The following is a 15248-nucleotide window of genomic DNA, read 5'->3' on the forward strand; positions in this document are numbered from 1 at the left end:
ATATTGACAAATTAATATTATTATGCTTAAAAAGTTTACCAAATATTTTTGGTTTAGTTGGAAGAAAGAAACTAAAACTTCGGCAGATTACAGACAGTTGTAGTAATTAATTAATTATTTATTGTTTTATTTACTTGTTAATAATAAATAAAAGCAAAGTTGTTAGTATCATATAACAAATAAAACATCTATGTACTTTTCAGTTTTTGTAGAACTATTTTTTTCTTGATTCTATCTTTCTTCATTTTGAATTTTAGTAAATTAAAAACCTACTACATTCTGCAAAGACAAATTCATATTATATTTTTCATCATTACACTAATTAACCTGATATTTAAAAGTATTATATAAAAATTTTTTTTTGTGTTTTAAAAATTAATTCCAGTTAAAAATTAAAAATAAACAGAAATTTATTTACATTTTTTATTCGAAAAGAAATGGTACCAACAAAAATGAATAGTACCAAAAATTCTTTTAGTAACCAAAAACCCTAGTAAAAATCTTTATTTGTTTTCAAAGAAAAAACACATTCACCTATTCGTTAAATTCGTTATATCAATTTATTTTTAGGCTTTAAAACCATTGAGATCTTTGTCATCAACGTTGAAAACAGCAGCAAGAAGGTGTTTCTGTTCTTGTAAATGTGTGTATTTGTTTCCTGTAGCTGGAGATGAACTTGGTTTTCTACCAGCATATACCAATTTTTTGTCTAATGAAAGGAATCTTGGTTGGAAGAATCCCCATGCTCCCATATTTTTATGCTCTTCTTGTGCCCATACATATTCTGCATTAGGATATTTTTCTGTCTCAGCTGAAATCAAATCATATGGATATGGAGCCATTTGTTCAACACGTGTTACAGCAATTTTATCTTCAAGTCCAAGATATTTACGAGCAGCAATAATATCATAATATACTTTTCCTGTACAAAAAACTAATCTTTTAACAGAAGATGGATTTTGAGATGGTGGACCATCTTCTCCAATAACACGTTTAAATGTTGATCCAGTTAAGAAATCTTCAACTGGTGATCTAGCTAAAGGATGACGAAGTAAAGATTTTGGTGTCATAACAACTAATGGTTTTCTAAATGGCATATAAACTTGACGTCTTAAAAGATGGTAAAAGTTTGCTGGAGTAGTACAATTAGCTACAATCCAATTGGTTGCATTAAGTTGTTTTCCCTCAAACTCCTCACCAAATGGGAATTTTACACGATCAAGTTGATCATCTTCACTACACATTTGAAGATAACGTTCAGGTCTTGCAGAACTATGTTCTGGTCCCATACCTTCATAACCATGTGGAAGAAGCATTACAAGTCCAGATTGACGAATCCATTTAGATTGACCAGATGAAATAAATTGATCTATTATACATTGAGCAGTATTTGAAAAATCTCCAAATTGAGCTTCCCAAATAACAAGGGAATTTGGATTAACCATTGAATATCCATGTTCAAAACCAAGAACAGCATATTCAGATAATGATGAATTACATACTGTGTAAATGGCTTGATCAGATGAAATATTATTTAATGGATTATAAACTTTTTGATCAATTTTTTGATCATGAAGAACATGATGTCTATGAGAAAATGTTCCACGTTCAACATCTTGCCCAGATAAACGAACATGTGTTCCTTCCATTAAAAGTGTTCCAAAAGCAAGAGCCTCTCCAATAGACCAATCAACTTTATTTTCCTGTAACATTTGAAGTCTTCCTTTAAGTGTTCTTTCTAAACCCTTATGAAGATTAAATCCTTCAGGAACAGAACAAAATTTAGCCATAACTTTATCTACACTACTTTTATCAACTCCAGTAGATGGAATCATATTAGCATTCTTTCCTTTAAAGAAATCATCCCATGGAGAGTCAAGCCAATCACGGTGTCTTACATGAGTAATTTTCTGTGCTTCTTCATATGCTGTCTCCAAGATATTTCCGTATTTTGTTAATTCTTCTTTAACAAAATTATCATCTGCAGCTCCATCTGCAACTATTTGACTATGATATTTATCAAGAACAGTTTTAGTTTTTTTAATTCTTTGATACATAAGAGGTTGTGTAAACATTGGTTCATCTAATTCGTTGTGTCCATGACGACGATACGATACAAGATCAATAATTACATCTTTCTTGAAAATTCTTCTCCATTCAGCTGCTACTTTGCAAACATGCATAACAGCTTCTGGATCATCAGCATTAACATGGAAAATTGGGCAGTTAACAATTCTACCAACATCTGTACAATATGGTGAAGAACGTGATGATCTTGGATCAGTTGTAAAACCAATTTGATTATTACAAACAACATGAATTGCTCCATGAATAGTATATGATGGAAGATCATCTAAATTAAATGTTTCCATAACAACACCTTGTCCTGAAAATGCTGCATCACCATGAAGCATAATAGCAAGATTATGTTCACATTTCTCATCACCAGAATAAAATGCCTCTGCACGTACCTTTCCTTGTACTACAGGATCAACAGCTTCCAAATGAGATGGATTAGCAACAACAGATATTTTTATTTTTTTGTCAGTTTGACGATTAGTTCTTGTAATACAAACACCTAAATGATATTTAACATCACCTGATCCTTCATCAGATGGTTCTAATGTTGAAAATTGTGATAAAATACTAGCTAATGGTTGACGACATACATTAGCAAGAACATTTAATCTACCACGATGAGGCATTCCAATAACAACTGATTGAACACCACCAGCAGATGATGTATCAATAACTTGTTTAATTGCTGGAATAAGAACTTCACAACCTTCTAAACCAAATCTTTTTTCACTTGGCCATTTTTTAGCTAAAAATTCTTCAAATTTAGTTGATCTTATAAGACGTTTAAACAATGTTCTTTTAGCATGTTGGTCAAGTTGTGAAACAGCTGGTGTTTCAAATTGTTTTCTAATCCATTCTTGTTGTTCATAACTATTAAGATGCATATATTCAACACCAGTTGATTTACAGTAAATATTTTTAAGACGTTTAATAATTTCTCGAAGAGTTAATGCTTTTTGTTCACCACCAATATAAGTTGATGGTGGAAGAATAAATTCACGTTCCAAATCAGCTTCAGTAAAACCATAAAAAGATAATTCTAATTCAGGGGGAATTGTATCATCTAAATCAGCACTATTAATACCAAGAGGATCGAGGTCAGCAATATTATGTCCACGAGTCTATATTTAAATTATATTTTAATAAAAAAAAATAATAATTACCTGATAACTTCTAATTAATAATTGAATGTTAAGGTGATCTTGAACACCTTTCATATCTAAACGACCACCAGCTGAAGAAACAGATGGAGAAAAAACGGCAGTAGATCCTGGTGACAAAGTTGGTGGTGCAGAGTATGCTTGTCCAGGTGTAACACCACCTTCTACATTTCTAAAATAAATATCCCAACTTTTATGAACAGATAAAGGATTTTCTTTCCAAGCATAGTACATTGACTCAACATAATTGGCTGATGAACCAGAAAGGAAAGATTCATTATTAGCTGATGATAAAAATCTTGCAGTATTTATATTAGGATTAAATCCCTGAATTAAACTTTTGATACTTGGACTATTAATAGAACGTCCTGTATGCTTAAGCATAGTATGCATTTTTGCACTTGCAATGAATAATTTTTTACCAAGCATTGTTGCTATTTGTCATAAAATCAATCAAATATATTAATATTAATTTTGTTGTTTAAAATATATTAAGACTGATTATAACCTGAAAGTAAAAATAAAATAAAAGTTCAAAATACTTATAATTCAAAAAATAATTACTACATGGTAAAAATATATAATCATGATTCCAAAATCCGTATAAAATGTTTGCAAAACGTTTTAATTTATAATAAAGCATAGACAAACTCAAATATAAACATTGAGAGGAAGAGACAACAAGCAAAAGAATAAAATAAAATGTAGTTTGTAACGACTAAAAAATATAACTTAAAATGGTCGGCCGGAATGATGTATAGAAATAGATGAGTATTGATAAGAAAATTTTAGTTTAAATGATAAAATCTGCAATTGATCTTTAGTTTATTATATTAGAATAAATATAATATGTAAAATAAAATAAAATAAAAGCCTAAATGAATATATTTTTATTTATTTATAATAATATTATTTACAAAAAATTTAAATGTAAAATTAGCAATTTATATTGTAGTTGCTATTAGTAACTTACAATGGATATAACATAGAATAACTAAAAACCAATTGGAGTTGTTTTTCATTTTCTTTTAAACTATTTTCATATAAATGGTAATCAGGTGTTAGAGGAGTACCATTGATATTACTAGCTATATTTAAACTTCCACCACATATATTAACCCCGTTTTCTTTATCATTGTATTTACATATGATATTTAGTTGATTTATCAAATCATTGTTACGCCGAGCTTTATTTTCCTCTAAATATTTGTCAAATATTGTCTTGGTCGGACAAAATTTATTGGATAATTTTTTAGAATATAATGAATCAATAACTTGATACCAACTTTCTACTTCGTTTATTTTTTTTTCACCTTCATCCTCTGTGTTAATAACGTTTGAAAAAAAATTGATATCGCTATCATTATTTTCCTCCCCATTTATTATATTAATCTGATTAATAGTGTCTTTTTCATTAAAATTGTTACTTGGAATTAAAAAATTATCAAATATATGAAAACCATCTATAAAGTACAAATCTCCTAAACCATAAATATATTCATCTATAATTAATCTTTGTAAATAATATATCCAATATCTTTGTTCATTATTAAAAATAAATTCTTTAAAAGGAAATGATATATCTAAACATTTCCTAAAAATAAAAAGTTATTTTTGTTATAAAAAAATATGATATAAAACATACATAACATAATTTGGAATATCAATTAATCTTATAACACTTTTTTTACTTTCTTTAAGAATTTTCAATAATTTAATTTCTATTTCATAATGTACTACCTCTGGAGTTTCTAAATAAAAAGACATCATCATCTGTACATTTGGATTTGTTAAACACTTATAAAAATAAGTTTCATTTGTTATTGTACCAGCCATTTTTCAAAGTGAAATAATATTCATAAATCAATTAAATTGTAATTTAAATTAAAATTATATTTTGAAGATATCTTGTTTCTTTATCAGAAAAATTATTTTATATATTAAGGAATAAACATCTTACCAATGTTTAGTATCTTATTTGCATACAAGGCTATTATAGTGTCTCGTGTAGATATATTATATATATTTATTTTTTATTCTCTAATTTATCACTTTTACATAACAGATTGATAAAAATTTTTTTGTTTAATTCACAAGAGAAAACATGTTTTGGGGAACTGAAGAAGAGAATAATATTAATAAAATATTGGACAAAGAAAATTTAGATTTATATGAAATACTAGGAGATCCATATTGTATTGAAGAAATTCGCATTTCCAATTCAAGATTATTAGAATTGTATGTCCTTTTAATCTTTTAATTTAATTTTTTTTTCCTTTAGTTTTACAAGAAATGATATAATGATAGCAATGCTTGATGAGATACTTTTTACCACATCTGATGGTTCTGAAGATGTTTCAATGGATAAACAATATTTTTATGCACAAAAAGCTTTAAATGCTTTTTCAGCTTTTAGTGAAAACGTTTTATCAAAGTATCTTGATGATGAAAATATTGCTGTATCTGTGGCAGAGTATCTTCTTATTGAACATGAAAAAAAGAATTCTTTAACTATAAGTTTTTATGTAGCTATATTGGATACATTATTTAGAAATTGTCTTTCTACAATGATAGAATTTATCAAATCGACACGTTTACTTGAAGGATTAATTAGAAATATTCATTATAGTTCTGTTGTTGAATTTTTTAATAATATATTTGGTTATGTTACTGTTACTAGTAAGAATATTGAACTTCAAGCAATTTTGGATGATCAACATATTACAGAAAGACTTTTTGTCACATTTACTAAACAAAAAGATGCTTTAGTTTATAAGAATGTTGGACAAGTACTTATTTCATTTGCAGAACAACTTCATGAAGTATATAGATTGTCAGCAAATGTCAATGACGATATTTTATTAAAGAAAATATATGAAAAAAGTCAATGGGGAAAGTTATTAGATATATTGACAAATGTAAATTTATCTAACATTGTAGTTTTACATCCAATATGTGAAATGTTAACAAGTCTTCTTGATATTTTTATTGATGAAAAAAATCCAAGTCAACTTTATAATTATAACTCTTGTAAAGACCAACAAGATATTAGTGGTGTATATGATATTTTTGAATATGATAAACTTGATGATATTATAAGAAATAAAGATCATGTAGGAGAAGCTTATAAATATGATGTTTGTCGATATATTTCAACATATACAGGAAAATTATTTTTAATAATGAAAACAATAAGAGAGAAGGAAATTTCTTCAGGTGATAGAATATGTACAGGAATTATGTCACTATTGGCAGGAACTTTTAATTCAAGTGATCCAATCGTTCATGTAAATGGTATGAATTGTCTTTGTGATGATGATATAGTTGGAGCTGTTTTTGATTTCTTTCATTCATTACCATCATTATCTCATATTCCATTTTTACAATGCGCTTTTAAAGCATTTCTTAGAAATATTCTTTTTTATGCTAATGAAGAGGGGGAACCTGTCTTAATAGATCTTTTACTTAATACTTTCACTTTGCCTGATATACTTTTAAATGAAATTGAAGAAGTTGAAAAAAATGAGAAAACAGCTCATAATATGTCTCTTGCGTTTTATATTAGTCTTTTAAAAATAATATACGATGGATCTAATTATTCAAGTCGTAAGAGTGAAATTGGAAATATTCTAGTTTCTAGAAATATTTATTCTAATATAAGAGAGGTATTCAAAAAATATCCACAGTATATTTTTCAAGATTTTTTTAATGAATATGACAGTGATTATGAGAATTCAATCCTTCAACCTAGAAATAATTTAGTTAAACCAAAAAGAAAATTAACTCATAGATTTCCCAATGGTGAATCTTTTGTAACAACTGTGGAACGTTAGTATGGTTTTCTTAATTTTGATAGTAATATAATTCTAAATATTATTATTATTTAATTTCTCATAATCATACATGTGCTTTTTTTTTAAAACAATATGTTATCTTATTAACTATTATTTTTTTTAAATCATTTTTACCTATTTTTTGTTATTAATTGTATTTAATACACTTATTCATTAAATGTAAAAATGTTAAAATTTAAAATTTAATACATTAAAATTTAAATATAAAGTTAAAATAAAGATATTAACAATAGGTTAAAATTTTATTTACAATGATATGAATTCCAAAGGAACTGTTTGTAATAAAACAAAATCACAACGATCTGGAAATCCTTCTATGGTAGGTGGAAGTTGCGCTATCAATGTTGATTTTGAAGATTGTATTCGAAATATATTTCCATTTACTAATAAATACGGATCAAAACAAATTCATTGGTTTGGATTTTTATCATTTCCTGATGAAAATACAAATTTAGTAAAAAAAACAGATAATACATCCATAAAAAGGAATTCTCAATGTAAGTAAATGTAAAATTCTTTATAAAAATAATATAATATTTATAGTACAGGTTAATTATATACAAAAAGAAGATAAAAGTTATGAGTATATTCCAACAAATTTTATTTGTTATTTTGATATGCAAAGACTTGTATTAAGTAAAGCTGATTTTTCAAAAAATAAAGTATTTGGTGTAAATGGACCACCATTTAAAAAAAATTTTGTAATTACTGATGAAGGAGATAAAAAAAAATGTGAATATATAAAATTAGGAATTATTTTAAGATTTACAGCTGATGGAAAATATCAATTAACTGATAAAATAGCACCTGTTGTAAGTAATTGTAAAACTAATCTACAAACAAGAGAAGTTGAAAAAAGTTATGATGTATGTCCATTAAAAGAAAAAGATAATTTTGAAAATAGTAAGATATCAGTTGAAAAAAGTCAAATGTCAAGAACAAGTGTAAGTATTCATCTAGATAATTCAAAGAAAATATCTGAAGAAGATGAAGAAGAGTATAAAAAAATGAAAATTCATCCAAAAAGTGGTCTACCAACTACTCTTATTTCTCCAGTTTTAGATAATGTTACTGTTACAATTAATGATGATAATATAAATTTTAAAGATGATATCAATAGACCAGATAAATCTATTTTTAAATATGTAAATGAAGAATATAAAAGAAAATATATTATTCTTGGGCATGACAATGCTCCAATGTTATATAAACTTAATTTCAAACGTCTTGATAAAAATTTACTCATTCTTATTCCTGGATTTGGTAGATCTAGTTATTGTCATGCACTTACAAGACAAAATGTAACTTCAATTAATATATCAACTTCTAAAAGGCGTAGAAAAACAAAAATTGAAAAAATTTCTACCAAACGCAAAAATAGATCCCCTCCAGCAGGAGGGGCAAAATAAAATTTATCGTAATAAAATTTAACATATTTTTTTTGATGGTTTTTGTCAGACTATATTTATATATCAAGTCATCAATAAAAGGACTATAATATAAATATAATTAATTTATATTATATTAATTTTTTACTTATCATATACAATTTAAAGGAAATTAATTTACAAAAAATATTTACCGTTCAATTTCAGTTGTCAATTCTACAACAGTCCCATTTTTATGATTGCTTTCAATTTTTTTCATATTATCTAACAAATCTTTAACATCATCATTTTCACTAACTTTTAATATCAGTATATTATTTTGTTCTTCAAATAAATGTGAATTCATTAATGGTATTTTACTTTCTAAACACATAGATTTTACCCATCGATCTTCAGGATCATGAGTTAAAGCATCATTACGTGATTTGATATATGCTCTTATCTATTTAAAAAAAAATATTTTAAAAAAAAATTTTAAATATACTTACACAGGAGATTGATATAATTATTGTGACAAGAAGTATAACTGAGGTTAAGCTTATCAAAATATCTTTTGCCCATCTTTTAGCTGTTATTATAGCCTGGCCTTCCATTGTATCCCAATATCCTTTATCTAAAAATTCTGTTGTAGATGAAGGAATTTTTACATTTGAATTAAAATTAAAATAACTATTATTCATATCTAAAAATTTACTTTAATATAATATATTAAATATGGTAAAGAAATAATTATAAAGTATGATTATATAAATGTAAAAATAATATATTATTTTTATTTCTTTATAACAAAAAGATAAAAAAAAATTAATTTATTTTTAAAAATTTAAAAATTTATTGAAGTATTTTTACATTTTTTAAAGTATAAGATTAGACTTTTTTTTGATTAATTTATATTCTTTCAATTATAATGAATAATGAATGTTAGAAGAAAATTTATAATATAAAGATTATCCTTCTTATCAGTTTTTTTTTATAATATATTCAATTTTGGATTATCATGAGATATATAGTTAATATAAATTATATATTAAAGAAAATTTATGTAAATACTACTAAATAAACAATTGGTCCGGGCACATGTGTATGCTTCATATAATATTGTTTATTTTTAAATTTTGTTATAAAATAATCTTTATAAACCTAGTGAAAAGCCAAAAACTTTAGTTATTTATGCTCTCTAACTTTTTTGAAAAATTTATAGTTTTTTTTTTTTCTTATTTTATTCAAAATATATTGTAGAGGTAGATATAAGATGTAATTTAGCCTTTATGTAGCATATATCTTTTTATTTTTTATTTTTCTTTTAAATTTATGTAGATATATATATTTTTTTTTATGTCTATCAAATATATATTGATAACAATTTTTTTTAAATTTATTTAATTAGAAAACGTGTCATTAAAATTTATGTTTCTTACTATTTTTTTTTAAATAAAAATAATACAAATATAAAATAATTTTTTATTAAAAGAAATAAAATACATAATACAGTATGCTTAACATATTACTTATAATAATATTATATAAAAAGTAATTTAATCAATTTTACAAAAAAAAAAAAGAACTTTAAAAAATGTGTTTTATTTTTAAAATAAATTTTAAAATTTTTGGAATTAATTAAAAATTAAAACACGTACTTAATTAATTCATTTAATTTTTTTTTTCTGAGTATCCAAGCTTTTATTTAAGCGTGAACAAAAGGATTGGTCTTTCCGGCTTTTTCTAACTAAAATTTAAAATTTAATTAGTTTAATTATAAATTAAAATAAAGTGTAGTTAAAACTTACAATTCTCCCTAAATTAATAAGAGTTACAGTTACGGAGTATAAAGAACGTTTCTCAAATAAATCGACAGATTGAAAAGTGTACTCAACTGGGACTCCTTTACTTTTAGCAAATTCAACAAAAGAATTAATGTTTTCTAAGCAGGCAAAATTTGAAATTGGTTTTTGAATTTTTTTAACAGCACCAGGTTCAATTGCATTGGCAGCTTTACACAAAAGTGTACCATCCTTCAAAAGACTAAAAAAATTTTCTTTATCACCACTTGTGTTAATATTTTCTCCTGAAAGTTCTTTTATCCATTTAAGAAGCATCTCTCCCTCTTTATCTACATATTTTGAGTCCTGTTTAGCTTGAACAGAAAAACCAATACCACCAGCAGTAGTTCTTGAAGCCATACTATAGGAAATGATGAACTTTAAAATTAAAATATAAAATAAAATAAAGCTATTATATTATGTGTTTAATTTCTTTAAATATTCTATAAGAATTATGACAATAACATATCCAGTTACGCCCACAAATTGTTATTATTTTTAGTTTAATCAACAATTGTTATCGCTTCTCCAGGCGTTATTTTTAAATACTATTTTGTTTATCAAATGTTTTTCAACATCTTGCAATACACCCCACTTATTTCTTTATTACTAAGAGAGTACAATTACACCGTTTTCCTCTTATATATTTATTAATAATCAAAAGCAGAAAAGAAATATATTTAATCAAAATATATATGTATATGCTTAACCCTCTGTTCAAATGATATCCAATAATACTTTCTCCTACATAATAAGTTTAAAATTTGATAAAATATGTTCTAGATAAATCTTATTCACAAAGTTAATTACTTTTGAATGACAAACATAGGGCAATGAATCACCATCATAGAAAGATATGTTTTAAAAACATTTTCTAGAATATATAAATACGATAATATCAATTACACAATATAATATTACTTTATTATATAATAATATAATATTCCTTGTCTGGATAAATGACTAAATAATCAAAATGCAAATTATGAAAATGATTTCACCATCTGTATTTAATAAAAAATTTCTTTTTTTTTTTTTGGTAAATAATTAACAAATTACAACCATACTTTTAATAAAGAAAGAAAAAAAAACCTGAGAATAAAACTTTCAAAAGATAACAATACAATTACAGCAAATATTTTATCATATTTCACATCTACTTATCATATAAATTTTATATATATATAATTATTATTAAGCAGATTTAGGTAACAAAAATTGTGAAGATCAAAATAACAAGAACATAAAAAAATAAATGTATATCATATATAAAAATTAAATTAATTATTATAATAATAAAAAAAAAATCTTTTGATGCCAATTGATATACTGAATTGTTGAAAAGAAAAGAAAACACAGATCGACAAGTTTATAATTTTTAAATTAATAAAAAAAAATGTGATAAATTTTTTTGGAAACAATAAAAAAAATATTACAAAATTCAGGTAGTAATGAGGTGATCATAATGATATCTAGAGAGAGAAGGTTTATGTATTTTTAGTACAGTATATTGTGCATATAATTTTTGAAAATGTAAATAAAGAAAGCACCAATTAATTATATATACATATACATAAATATATATTAAAAAAAAACATTTGATCTTCTAACATATATATATATATACATATATATAGTAATAATAAAAATTTTTACATTGAATAAAATAATTTAAAAAAAAAAATAAATCTATCTCTATCTAATCCTGGATTCTGTTATTATATTTCTGCACCTTATACATGAAAAAGAATATGATCTCAACTATTATACAATTTTTTGGTAATGAATTATATAGAATTGTAACACTATATATATATGGGATAAAAAATGAATTAAACAAAATATTTAAAACAACAGTATATAATTATATTAGGAAAATACATCAAGGTCTCTGTATACAAAATTTTTTTCTTATCAGATGAGGTGCAATATAATTAATAGTATAAAAAAAATTGATAAACTGCCAAATAAAACCAGATTGAAGACTGGATTGTAGGAAAATACAGACCTCAGTTTGGAGGTAAAGGCATAAAAGGAATTTGTAAGTACCGGCTCAGAGAGAATGATGAAGACAAAAGAATAATATTTTAAAGTAGTTAGTAAAAAAAGAAGGAATCAGACAGTTATGAATATTGCTTTAAAGGATAATTCACAATATCTTCAATCAACTTTTCTTTGTTTTCTTCATCAAATTGTATCTATAAAATATGTAACTAACTATCTATTGTAGAGAAATAATATAAATATACTGCTGCTCCGCAGACAAACAGTTTTAACAATTATTATGCATATTTTTTTTTTTGAAAATTATAAACAAAATTCATTATCCATCTGACTCCTGTAAGTAATTTTTTTTTTTTTTGTCATTGTAGTATAGTATTATTTATTGATGGCAGTCTAAAAATACTATACTACTTATCCCGTTCCATTAGCATGATTCATATTGTATATTCCATCATAGAAATATCCATTATTACTCATCCCAAGAACTCCTTGTCCATTCTCGACAACCTGGTTTGGATATATTTGATTATAATATCCTAACATCATATCTGTATTTCCATTATTTTGATTTGGCATCATTTGAATTGGTTGCATACCATTTTGATTCATATGTTGTTGTGGTAAATAAAATGCTGAGGTACAAACATTTTGATGAACTGGTCCGGTAGTTCCTTGATTACCATAAAGATTGTTATTATTTGGTTGTTGTTGTTGTTGAAGACCATTAGTCTGTAGCGAACTTCCATTACTCATATGATGTGGATATTGTTGCTGTTGTTGGGTTTGTTGTTGTTGCATAATATGATTATTTGGAGAAATTGTTTTAACTGGCATTGAATTATAATCTGGTGTTGGTGGTTGCTGACCTTTACCATTAGAAGAACTATTTTTTGATGTCTTTTTACGTTGTGGATGGTATGCAATATCAGGATTTTGTTTCAAATACTGAAATTAAATACATAAATAAATATTTACATTTTATATTATATTTTACTTACATTTTGATGTAGTTCTTTATGCTTCTTAGCTAAATCAAAAAATGGTTTTTTCTGAAGATCTGTTAAAGCTTTCCACCTTTCACCCATCTAAAAATAAATAAATATTTTTTGGTTAAATAATTTTAATATTTATAAATATACCTCTCGACTAACTTCAAACATTTTTTTCTTAGGATCTTGAGCCATAATTTTTTTTCTTTCAACCCTTGTAAAAATCATATAAGCATTTAAAGGACGCTTAATAAATTGTTGATCACCACCATTACCACCAGCTAACATTTCTACACCTGGAAGACCAATTTCATTTTCAAGTGACTCCATGTCATATGAAGATTCATGTCTTAAAGAAAAAAAAATATATTAAAAAATGTATTATAATTTAGTAACTGGATATTTTGTGTTTCATTAAATGTATATACATAAAAATAAACATATAAATTATACTTATAATTTAATATCTATGTAATATAAATATATATGATATGTGGTATTAAATATGTATAAGTAAATATTAAAAATATAAGGTGAATTAAATATTTACATTGCTATATTAATTGGCAACTCTCATTTCTAAGAAATTTAATTGTAAAAATTACAAATATATATATATATATATACTATGAAAGTTAATTGAAAATTAAATTATGTATAATCGTAAATGCATATATTTCCCTATCTAATTTATCATTCAATTATTCATTGAATTACAATTTCCTAGTTAAATGATTCACCATAATGAATCCAAACTAACAATATTTATATAGATTATATAAATATATATTCTAATTTTGTTATCTTTTAAAACTTACTCTTCAGATAAGGGCGGTGTTGGCACAGCATCTGTATTTGGCACGATTGAAGTTTGCTCATTAGAAATGGTATGTTCTGACTCGTAACATGGAGTACCAGATGCACTGGCTCCAGTAGATGTTGAGGAACCTTCATTGGTAATACTAGTTGGCGAATTTCCTATTTGAGGTGTGACGTCTTCCGTTGACATTATATAACTAAAAAAAAATAAATAAAAAAAATTACTTATCATTATGTACTTTTGATAGGGTAAAAGTTAAAAGATAAAAAATAAAAAAAAAGAAAGAGAGAGAAAACGAACGGGCATTCTCGTCACTATTCCAACACTTTTTTAATTAAAGATTTGTATAAAAAAAAAAGAGTAATAAAAAAGTAAATAAGATTAAAATAAAAGATAATAAGCTGTTAAAAGAAGAACATATATACTAATAACAAATAATAATATTATGTAAAAGAGATAAGAGAAAAAAAAAAGATAATGGACAATAAAAAAAAAAGTTAACCTATTATCATTTGATGATAAAAAGTAAATGGGGTAAAAGTTAATGGTAAAGAAAAACACCTTACCAATAGGGGTAAAGTAAGATAATTAATCATGATATTTATAGTTATCTTCTTTATCTTCTTTCATTATCTTCGTAAACTTTTTCATATAAATCGGAAGTTATAAGACATCAAATATTATATTAAAGAATATATATATTTTTATATAATAATATAACTTTAAGTAAGTAAGCTATAAGGACATTACGTTTAGTCAACTGTAAATTGTCGTTAAAGATAAAACATATGAAGTAGCGCTCTCTGATTATCATTACCAATCGAAAGTATAAAGAGCCGACACTGATATTTAAAGTTGATCTCCCTGTACCTACCGGACAGCTAGATGCGAGTTTTTGGACGCTGTCTCGAGAGCGGCTGCCTCCAATATACCAAATGAGATATCTTTATATATTGTATATATATACTCGACATATATCAATTGTTATATTGAGTTTGATGATGATTGAGGTTTGTGTTTCAACTTTCGCTCAACTCAAAATTTTTCTCTTGGTACACCAGAGAAAAAGGAATAAATTAGTTGGGTAGAGTTTAAAGCCAAAAGCGTAATCATCGCACCAGATACATATAGCCT

General features: G+C 25.0%; 7 protein-coding genes across 7 annotated transcripts; 2 read left to right on the plus strand and 5 right to left on the minus strand.

The window, feature by feature from the left end:
- Positions 1 to 566: 566 nt before the first annotated feature.
- Positions 567 to 3668, minus strand: SRAE_1000342200 (Dehydrogenase, E1 component domain and Transketolase-like, pyrimidine-binding domain and 2-oxoglutarate dehydrogenase, E1 component family-containing protein; the record flags this gene model as incomplete). Its single annotated transcript, XM_024650610.1, has 2 exons — positions 567 to 3200; positions 3243 to 3668. The coding sequence occupies 2 exons, from the start codon at positions 3666 to 3668 to the stop codon at positions 567 to 569; spliced, it is 3060 nt and encodes a 1019-aa protein (XP_024504370.1).
- A 72-nt stretch (positions 3669 to 3740) lies between these two features.
- Positions 3741 to 5075, minus strand: SRAE_1000342300 (Hypothetical protein; the record flags this gene model as incomplete). The annotated part of the gene is made up of 3 exons (XM_024650611.1): positions 3741 to 3747; positions 4213 to 4833; positions 4885 to 5075. The coding sequence occupies 3 exons, from the start codon at positions 5073 to 5075 to the stop codon at positions 3741 to 3743; spliced, it is 819 nt and encodes a 272-aa protein (XP_024504371.1).
- A 268-nt stretch (positions 5076 to 5343) lies between these two features.
- Positions 5344 to 7072, plus strand: SRAE_1000342400 (Hypothetical protein; the record flags this gene model as incomplete). The annotated part of the gene is made up of 2 exons (XM_024650612.1): positions 5344 to 5477; positions 5521 to 7072. 2 exons carry the CDS (start codon positions 5344 to 5346, stop codon positions 7070 to 7072), a joined length of 1686 nt encoding a protein of 561 aa, XP_024504372.1.
- A 277-nt stretch (positions 7073 to 7349) lies between these two features.
- SRAE_1000342500 (Hypothetical protein) lies at positions 7350 to 8502 on the plus strand (the record flags this gene model as incomplete). The annotated part of the gene is made up of 2 exons (XM_024650613.1): positions 7350 to 7590; positions 7637 to 8502. 2 exons carry the CDS (start codon positions 7350 to 7352, stop codon positions 8500 to 8502), a joined length of 1107 nt encoding a protein of 368 aa, XP_024504373.1.
- A 169-nt stretch (positions 8503 to 8671) lies between these two features.
- SRAE_1000342600 (Hypothetical protein) lies at positions 8672 to 9161 on the minus strand (the record flags this gene model as incomplete). Its single annotated transcript, XM_024650614.1, has 2 exons — positions 8672 to 8923; positions 8970 to 9161. The coding sequence occupies 2 exons, from the start codon at positions 9159 to 9161 to the stop codon at positions 8672 to 8674; spliced, it is 444 nt and encodes a 147-aa protein (XP_024504374.1).
- A 1004-nt stretch (positions 9162 to 10165) lies between these two features.
- SRAE_1000342700 (Calponin homology domain and Smooth muscle protein/calponin family-containing protein) lies at positions 10166 to 10661 on the minus strand (the record flags this gene model as incomplete). Its single annotated transcript, XM_024650615.1, has 2 exons — positions 10166 to 10207; positions 10269 to 10661. The coding sequence occupies 2 exons, from the start codon at positions 10659 to 10661 to the stop codon at positions 10166 to 10168; spliced, it is 435 nt and encodes a 144-aa protein (XP_024504375.1).
- A 2055-nt stretch (positions 10662 to 12716) lies between these two features.
- Positions 12717 to 14345, minus strand: SRAE_1000342800 (Sox100B; the record flags this gene model as incomplete). Its single annotated transcript, XM_024650616.1, has 4 exons — positions 12717 to 13250; positions 13304 to 13390; positions 13445 to 13643; positions 14113 to 14345. 4 exons carry the CDS (start codon positions 14343 to 14345, stop codon positions 12717 to 12719), a joined length of 1053 nt encoding a protein of 350 aa, XP_024504376.1.
- Positions 14346 to 15248: the final 903 nt, after the last annotated feature.

The sequence above is a fragment of the Strongyloides ratti genome, assembly GCF_001040885.1.
Source record: "Strongyloides ratti genome assembly S_ratti_ED321, chromosome : 1".
NCBI classification, from domain to species: domain Eukaryota; kingdom Metazoa; phylum Nematoda; class Chromadorea; order Rhabditida; family Strongyloididae; genus Strongyloides; species Strongyloides ratti.